The sequence below is a fragment of the Phyllostomus discolor genome, chromosome 7 (genome assembly GCF_004126475.2).
Source record: "Phyllostomus discolor isolate MPI-MPIP mPhyDis1 chromosome 7, mPhyDis1.pri.v3, whole genome shotgun sequence".
Lineage (NCBI taxonomy): Eukaryota > Metazoa > Chordata > Mammalia > Chiroptera > Phyllostomidae > Phyllostomus > Phyllostomus discolor.
The window spans coordinates 16,395,735-16,405,135 of record NC_040909.2 but is presented as its reverse complement, the minus strand read 5'-3'; the positions used below and the strand labels follow the sequence as shown (position 1 = coordinate 16,405,135).

General features: G+C 44.7%; 1 protein-coding gene across 2 annotated transcripts in view; it reads left to right on the top strand.

Moving 5' to 3' along the window:
* Positions 1-8,719: 8,719 nt before the first annotated feature.
* TGFBR2 (transforming growth factor beta receptor 2) overlaps positions 8,720-9,401 on the top strand; it is an 84,072-nt gene continuing 83,390 nt past the window's right edge. The window contains exon 1 of one of the 2 annotated variants that reach the window (XM_036030559.1): positions 8,720-8,830. Coding sequence is in view for 1 of the 2 variants with exons in the window: in XM_028518207.2 (XP_028374008.1) it covers positions 9,121-9,214 (94 nt within the window). In the remaining variant the exon portion in view is untranslated. The other variant, XM_028518207.2, reaches the window with a different exon arrangement.

Here is a 9,401-nt window from a genome sequence, read left to right as displayed (position 1 = left end):
CAAAACTTTGGGAATCCATCTAAGATAAAGATGGCAGAAGCTGCCTAGGGCAGAAGTCTTTTGATAAGAGCTTTCTAAATGCTACCATTATCCTAGAAAATTTATCTTTGACTAGGGTACAAAGTTGTACTAGAAATCTTCGAAATTCATTGAATCTAATTAGCACATTTTCACGTTATATGCTCTAAGATATGTATTAACATGGATGTGAAGTACAAATCAGGTATAGCTTTGCAACTGGTTACCATCACTTTTCTGGCACTAAATCCACCTAAAGACATATTTTTAAGTTAATGAACCTGTACTGTTAGGTGATTTTTGTACTTTTGTGAAATGAACAATTAAAATAGTACTAATTGAAGTAATAACTTATACTTGATTAAGTTTCTAACTCCCAAGTCTTGTGGTGTAATTTGGTTAATAACTACTTATTAAACTGAATGATTTTGGAGCTTGGAGAAAATAATGTCACAATGAGAGGGAAGTTGTTCAGAATTTCTAAAGCAAGTATGCATCGAATTAGAGAAGAAAAAATGTAAAGCTATTTTGTGGTAATTTTCTTTGTTAAAAACTGAAGAACTGGAAATTAATATTTTTATCAGCTTTATATTGATTAATGTAACTAAGTGTCAAGGACATATGGGGAGATAAAAAAAAAAAAAAAAACAGAATTGTCTTCTAGAGGATGGGCCCCTTAGAGTACAGGTTCTTCTACTAGGTGAGTGTTCTAGGAACCCATCTGCATCAGTGTGCCAGCTGGTGTTGTTGTGAGAGGCTGTGATCCGCTTCAGTGAATTATTTTTTGAAGACACTTTCAATGTGTTTGCCCATTTCATGATGCGTGATTTATAAGCTCACCTGCCCACACCTTGCTGAGTGTTCAGCAGTTTTTGACCAAAACCAGCATGACTTCCATGCCCCACCCTTCCTATTCACTTGATCTTGCACTGATTGACATTCTTTTTTGTTCTTCTGATGAAAAGAGGCCCTCAAAGGGAAATGTTTTGCCAATGCGGAAGGGGTGAAACAAAAAAGGTAGAAGCACTAGTGCAAAGGCATCAATATCAGTGAGTTCAAAAACTGTTTTGAGCAGTGGGAAAAAATCTCTACAGGTGTATTGCATCAAGAGGAGAGCACTTTGAAGGCGACTGAAATTGAAACATGTAAGAATAAATACAGAATTTTTTTATAAATAAATTCTGGGTTTTTCTGGGTCCCTCCCTGTAAATATTCTCTCGGGAGGTGAAATCTACCCTCCTTTATTTGTACCATTTTCATGTTTAGGAAGCATTTTTCAGCAGTTTAAGAGAAAGTTTATGTTGGTGTTTAAATTCCACGGCAAACACGTCGAGCCTCATTTGGTGGTCAGGCATCGAGAGCATTTTTCTCAAATTCGCGATCGGCAGAGTCTCAGTTCTTGAACATTGCATAGTATGGCGGTTATTCATTGAAAAACCCTGTCATTCATGGTATTTATTGAGCAACAAATGTGGATCAGGCCTAGTAAGCTAATGGTGTAAAAAACACAGTCCCGCCCTTAAGAGTGCCACATCTCAGTTGTGGAGACAGAAACGTGGCCAGCGTAATGGCAGCGGATGACAGAGGGGCTCAGAGCCTGGGCTCTGTAGCCAGTTGCGCTGGGCTGGGATCCTGGCTCTGTCATGACCCACCCTCTCTGGGGGTCAGTATTCTCGCCTATAGCGTGGGTATGATAATACAGCTTGCCTCACAGGGTTGTTAGGAAGACTACAGGCATTTATTCACGTAAAGAACTCAGAGTCATGTGCGGCACATGGTAGTAAACATGCCGGTCATCACAGGTTGGCTACACAGTCATTCAGTTATTCGGGGTATGGTGCTTTGGAAGTTGCTTTCTGCCAAAACATCCCTTTCTTTGTCCCAAGCCAGCCCAGACACCAGCTCCTACTAAGCTGAGTTTTATACTAGTTTTCTTACCTGCTGATTTCTCCCCACTCCCGTGGTCACGAGTCTACTTCGGATGTGCTGTTTCACACCTGTGTGTCTGACACAGCCATGCCCTCAGATGCATCTTTCAGGCCCTCAGATCACTCACTGGAAAATCTCATATGAAATCTCCGATCATTTCCCTCCCCCAATAAAAATCTCCTACAATGTCTTTAGTTATCTCGAGTATGAAATACAAGGTCTTCTGTCAGGCACGAAAAACAGGGCCTCTCAGAGCTGAAGTTACCTTGGGCCACTCTTGGGTTCTGAGATTCCTTATTAATTGTGTAAAAACAGGATACTACAAGTCACAAAATGTTGGTGTATTTCCATGTTTGCAACATATAATTAAACATAGAAAATATAAATATATATAAATATGCATTCACCTATAAACAAAATCCCTAAAAGTGTAATCCAGTGATCCACAAGATACTTTAAGGAGCCACATAGTTCTTAATTCACAGTTGTTGTGGTTCTGTGTCTGGTGCACAGATTGACAGCCATATGGTGACTGGGACATTTTTCTCTTTCCTTTTCTTCAGCGGACTGCTCTGCACTAGTTAGACACGATTTTGACTGGAGCTAACCATCTACACAATATCAGTTTATTATGTCTTATGATTCTGCAGTCTGGGCTGGGGTTGCTAGGCCTTTGCTAGGTCTGGGAAGTCCAAGATGGCTCCGTCAGTCCACATGTTCGGTGCCTTTGCTGGGAGGGCTGGACAGCTGGTGGATGGCCGGGTATCCTTCTCTCCATGTGGCCCCTCCAGTGGCTCGCTTGGGCTTTCTCACATCATGATAGTCTCAAGGTGTGCAGACTTCTTACCCAATAACTAGTTTCTAAGAAAGAAGGTCTGTCTTTGAGGCCAGTGCTAGAATGGGCACTTTGTCATTTCCATTACCTTCTGTTGGTGAAAGCTCACCCAGATTCAAGGAGGGAGAGAACAGGAGAGACTCCATCCCACTTCTTAGAGTGAAGAGTAACGTGTGAGTGCAGTGCAGGAAGGAAAGAGCCACAGCCACCTGTGAAGACTAACTGCCGTACTCAGAAATGCCCACACTTAAGGAGATGCTGGTGTTGGTTCAGCGGTTCTACCCGGTGACACTTCTGCTCTCTTCTCATTGTCGAAAGGTGATTGGATCACCTCTCACCATTTCATCCTCCCTCCAGTGTGTTCAAAGATCGGAAACAGGAGTGGTGAGGGGTGGAGTGGCTCTCCTTGGGCACTTCTTTGTCATTAGTTAGGAAAACATTTTTCTCACAAGCCTTCATCAGATTTCTTCTTACACTTCCTTGCCCAGAATTGGATCATATGTCTACCTTTAAAAAAGGATGGGCCCTTTTCCTAAGATGTAGTTAAATCTACATCCTAAAATAAAACTGGACTCTGACAGCAAAGTGGAAAGGGAGAGTAGGTTTTTGTGTAAGCAAGCAGTGGTGTTGGCCATCTTCTGTAAGTGCACATGCAACTACATCTATAGATGACACCAAAAATTTAGAGTCCCACTGCCCTCCTCAGTCCCGTTTCCCATAACAAACCCCATGATGGTTTGTGACTGCAAGAACTTTTTGCATCTAGTGGGAGGAGCTACAGTCATGAGGAAAAGGGCATGAATTCAGGGAGGGGTGCAGAACTGGGGAAAATGAAATCTGAAATCCCTTCAGATCTATAGTGCAGGCTTTCTGAAGCATTCGCATGTCCTTACCTGCTGCAGGCTCACACGTCTCCTTGTTTTCACAGCTGATCTGTGCATCTGTACCATCTTTCTCACGGCTTCGCTGACCTTTCTTCAGGATTCAACTCAAAAGCCATTTCTTCCCTTAGGCTTTCTCCCAGGCATTATAGTGGCCTATAATGCCCCCTCCTGTGGTACCCTGAGCTTATCACCATTGTGACAACCATATTATCCTATTGATTCATATCAGTTGTTTATTTATCAGTGTTTCACATTAGATCATAAGGACAGCCCAGAGCCCTTCAGTTAAGGCTGGGAGTACATTTCTGAGTCCTTCTGTCTTCATCGCACTTAACACAGCATTTGGGCCACAGAATGAATGAAATGCTGGCTGAATAAACAAATAGATGAATGGTAGGGTGAAATTAGATCCTAAAGACAAGGGAAAGACATTGGATAATTTTAAATGGGATTGTTCCTCTGGTGTTTTTGGAGGGGAACACTTTGGTAACCGTAGAGAATGTAGTAGAATGGGGTGAGACGAGAGAGGCAAGAAGATGAGGAAATTGAAATAATGCCACATGAAATAAGAAAAGAACTAAAACAATGTCAGTGATGAGGATGAGAGCAGAATTGATTCGAGAGATGTTTAGGAAGTAAATAGGCTCCAATACCTGCTATGTTCTGGAGGGTAAAACAGAGGCAAACTCCTAGCCGACTTTCATGTTTCTGGTTTGAGTCACCCATTGGAGAGGGCACCTTTACTTGATATAGGAAACGTGCCAAGGGGACAAACATTTGGGAGTGCCACTTTAGAGTCATAAATGTGGGTGCCAGCAGAACATCTCTGCAGAGAATAGTTGGAATAATTGTAGCTTTGGTGAGAAATTAGAACTTTTGGTGAGAAATTAGAAATTGGCCATTAGATTTGGAAATCATCGTGTACCGGTGGAGCCAGAGAAATAGATGTGTTCCCTCCCCAGCAGGAGTGAGAGAAGGCAGGCAGAGGACAGAATTGGTTAGCACTTGCATGTGAACAACAAGTGGGGAAAAACAAACCTATAAAGATATGGAGAAGAGACAGCTGAGCGAGCAGGCAGGACCTGGCGTGTGTGAGTTTGATGGGGCCGCGGGAACAGTTATGGCTCTAGACAGGCCTCAGTTCCAACCTGGGTTCTGTCCCTTTCTGCCTATGTGGCCTTTGCCAAATACTCCAAATACGCCAATACTTACTCTCTCTAATCCTCAAATTCTTTACCTGGAAAGTGAAGATTACAGTAGTACTGCAAGAACTTGTTTCAAAATGTTAACAGTGATTATCTTTTAGTGATAAGGTTAGGGATTCTTTGTATTTTCTGCCTTTGGCTTGTCTGTATTTCAGACTTTTTTCCTACCTAGAAGTAATATATGAGTGTGTGTGTGTGTGTGTATATATATATATATATATGTAAATTTTTTTAAGTTATTTTTTCCAAAAAACTATTCATGCTTTCTGTAAATATGTGACATAATGCAGGTTCAGTTGGTATCAGGAAGAACTGCAAACAAGGACATGGATTAGGGAAATAGGTACTTTTATTTTTCCCTCAATTAAAGACAAGAAACATACATCGAGTGCTGTAAGGCACAGAGTAAGGTTCAAAGTTGCCAAAAGAGTATCTGTGCTTTCAAGGACTTTACAATTGGTGGGGTAGAATTCCAAAAAAAGAAATGCATCACTATAACGCACTTCATGTCAATATGGAGCAGATGTTTTAAAAAATAAGATAAAAAATAAACTTAATCCTCCCTGGGTTCTCCCTGGGAGAGGGGAGAGGAGTTATCAGATGAGGCTGGAAGAATCCCAGGATGTTTCCTGGAGGAGCTCGCATCAGGGACGACCTTGCATCAGGCATGACCCTGAAAGGGTGGGTGGGTGACGCTCACACATTCACTGTTATCTCAATGCTTATCGGTCTGCTTCACAACAGAAGGACGATTGGGCAACAGGTAACAGCAGAGAATGCAGAATGAGGGACCTCCATGGACAGGGCTCTCCCTGTCAGTGATTAGAGTCACTGGGAACCTCAACAGCTGCATGTCAGCAAGTTCAGAGGAGCACACACCTCTTGCTTCATCACAACAGGGAAAGGCAGGGCTCACACTAACCACGTTTTGATTCAGTCCCATTGTTTTATGTACGCGTGTTTAGAGTTTGTAAAACTGGAAAACTGAAGATGTTCGAGCTGTTTAACCTTGGCTGAAGTTGTTTTTATCGTTGTTGAACTTGGTAAGGGCTTAAACGTTACCTTCCTTGTTTTTTAAGCCCTGAGTTGAGCTTTCATTTTTTGTTTCCATCTGCAAATGGCCCAGTTTTTGCATTTGTATATTAGCTGCCTATGTGAATATACAGACAGTTTTATTAAGTCAAGTGTACAACTGTGCATGAAGCAATGTCTTAATTGAAAGTATCAAACTTCTCTTTCAATGACAATTAGGTGATCTAGACAATTTTTTTTTAAATTGTCAAGTTGCAATATGTGTGAGTTTACACACCTATGATTTCATGGTGATGGTTGCTGAAAGGCGAGTTTGCACTTGGCAATGCTGAATTCAGACTCTCAATTTTACAGGAGGTTGAGGATTCAATCAATAATGTTAACGACAAACAAAATTAAAACCAGCGTTAGTGATACATAATGACAAAGACCACCAGTTAAATATCCCACCATGGAATGAAATACCTCAAACCCAGCCTCTAACAATGTAAACATCTGTCTTTGCAATAAATATGGAAAAGAAAATCTTTAGAATCAATCGGACATTTATTTGTCTTAGTGTGTTTTGGGGAGAAAGAAAACGTATGTATGCTGTCTAGAGGAACTTGGGCAAATTTAGAAGAAAAAAGGAAACTTACACACTTCTCTATTTTTAGGAAAAGGAAGTAGTAGTGACATCACCCTCAACTAAAATCTAGCTTGTTTATCTCAATTTATTAGGTAATACAATGCCTTCTTCAGAGTAATGAAGTAACTACCAGGATTACATACAATTTCCTTCTGAATCTTTATTACCTCATTTTGCTCCTTCGTTCAACAAAAATTTATTAAACACCTACTCTGTGCTAGGTGCTGGGGATACAATAATGAGCAGAGGGAAAGCGATCCCTGTCCTCAGAGAATTGGGACTAAAGTGAGGGAGAGGAATAGGCATTAAAGAATGATAAAACTATAGCTGTGGTTAAGTGCTAACAAAGAGAGCCAGCCGGTACCAAGAGAACCCATCATAAAAGATCTATTCAGGGAGGTCAGGGAAAGCTTGCTCATCCAGGAAGTTCTGATTCACCCGAGGAAGATTAGGAGTTGGCTGGGTGAAGAAGAAAGGAAGTTCCGAGGAAGGGAAGTGCATCCTGGGAAAGGCTCTGTGTGGGGAGACTAGAGGGGCATTTTCTAGGCATTCGGAGAAGGCTCTCAGCAGGAGAGGGAGGGAATTCCGAAGGAAAGCTGCAAGAGAAAGGGGGATGTGAAGGCAAGCTGAAGGGCCTGTTTCCCATCCTCTGTCTCAAGGGCAATGAGAAGCCCTTTAATGATTTTAATCAGAGGGTTGGTATAACCAGGTTTGCATTTTGAAACAATGACTTCAGCTCTGGTTTGAGGAGCAGAGTAAAAGGGCTCAGAATGGCCCCGACGGAGCGTGAGTGGCTGGCGGACTCCTGCTGAAGGGATGGCAATGGCCGCAGGCAAGGTGGCCACAGAAAAAGAAATGGGGAGAAGCGGGTTTTGAACCCAACTTTTCTCCATCTTAAAGTGCCTCCAGTGTCCCAACCTTATGGGTGGACAAGTGGATGCCCAGGCCTCCCAATGTCCCTGCCCTTTCTGCATCCTACAACCTAAGAGCTGAGAGGTGGTATTTTTCTAAAAGACACATTCAGAGGCAGCTTCAGTGCTGGCGTGGGACCACAGTGACAAGACTTAAGGTGCCAGGATCGAGCCAATGAACCCGCAGCTTGACAGGGAAGATTTCAGGAGCTGGGTTTATGGGAGGGCTGTTTGCCTTAATGCATTTCCAGTAAGCTTGGCCACCTTCCCTCTCTGCAAGCAATCTCTATCTCAGATAAAGGAGTCGGTTGTTCCACATGCTGGAAGATCTCCTGACCAGAGGGCTATACAGAATCCAAGTCTCAAGAGCTGTTAGTAGGGTGAGCACACGAGTATAATTCCAAGAGAGACCCAGGGAAAAGAGAATATGTTTGGGCTGGATAATGATTAACTTCAAAACAGATGTATACCAGAATTGTTTGGGGCAAACCTGGTCCCCTGAGCAAGAAGGGAACGTTAAAAGTTCATACTGCCCTGCTCCTACAGTTTCACCTTTTGCAGAGGAGAGGCTAAATATTCTCTCTTCCCTGGCTCCACTGGAATGCAAACCCTGGCATTCAGCTGACTTCCAGGACACTTTTATTTTTACATTTTCTGCCATGCGCGATACATGCGGAAGGGGGCCACCATTGTCACTGTGTGCTGGCCCATCCTGTACAATTCCTCGCGGAATCACCCCCCAGCAACAGGCATTTCAAAATGGGAGCCAGCACCTAGGAGCTCATCAGAAATGTCCCGTCCTAGATGTGTTGAATCAGAATTGACATTTTAAGAAGATCCTCAGGTGATCGATACGCACGGTATTTGAGAAGTTTCTAGACGTCCACCTATACTGAGAAACATTCTGCAAAGTAACAATGTATGCATACATAACCAAAACAAACGTTTAATGAGACAACACTTACTCTAATAGAAAACAAGGTGCTCGCAGTTCATTGGATTTCAGCATCCACTCCTGCATTGTGACTTGTACTTTGAAAACACAGCTCTGAAGCACCTAGAACCATCCGAAGAAGGTTGGAAGGAGGGAGAAGGTGCTTTGAAAAGCATATACACTTTCTATGCTCAGTTACTTTGTGAAACGTGTGCACTTAGTCACCCCAGAGTAAATACTTGGAGCCAGTACTCCTGAGGGCGGTGAGGGGCAGCTGAAAGTTTGCCAAAGCTCTAGGAGGGGCTGGTCTTCGGGACATGATTGGCAGCTACGAGAGAGAGCGAGGGCTGGAAGAGAAGAGAGGGAGAAGGCTCTCTCGGGCGGTGAGAGGTCCTGCCCAGCTGTTGGCGAGGAGTTTCCTGTTTCCCCCCGCAGCGCCGGGTGAAGAAGTTGAGTGAGTCACACTCGCGCGCCGGGACCGACGACACCCCGCGCGCGCACACGCCTGGGACAGGAGCGGGCCTCCTGCGCAGCTCCCCTCGGCCGCCGGGGGCCTCCCCGCGCCTCGCCGGTCTCCAGGCCCCCTCCTCGAGCCGCGCCAGCGCCACATCTGGCCGGCACATCTGCCCGGCCGGCCGGGCGCGGGGTCCCGAGAGGACGCGGCGCGGAGGCGCAGCCAGGGGTCCGGGAAGGCGCCGGCAGCTGCGCTCGGGGCTCGGTCTATGACGATCGGCGGGGTCTGCCATGGGTCGGGGGCTGCTCAGGGGCCTGTGGCCGCTGCACATCGTCCTGTGGACACGCATCGCCAGCACGATCCCTCCGCACGTTCAGAAGGCGGGTGAGTGACCCCCGGCCCGGCTTGGCGTGGCTCCTGGGGTCTCTGGGACTCCCCGCCTCTTCTCTGCGCTTGACAGGCGGTCCCGGGAACGCCGCGCTTGGCGGAAACCGGAACGTTTCCCTTAGGGCATCACGCAGCCTGACTCCCTTAGCCACAGGGATGTGTGAGTTTTACTTTCAAAAGAAAA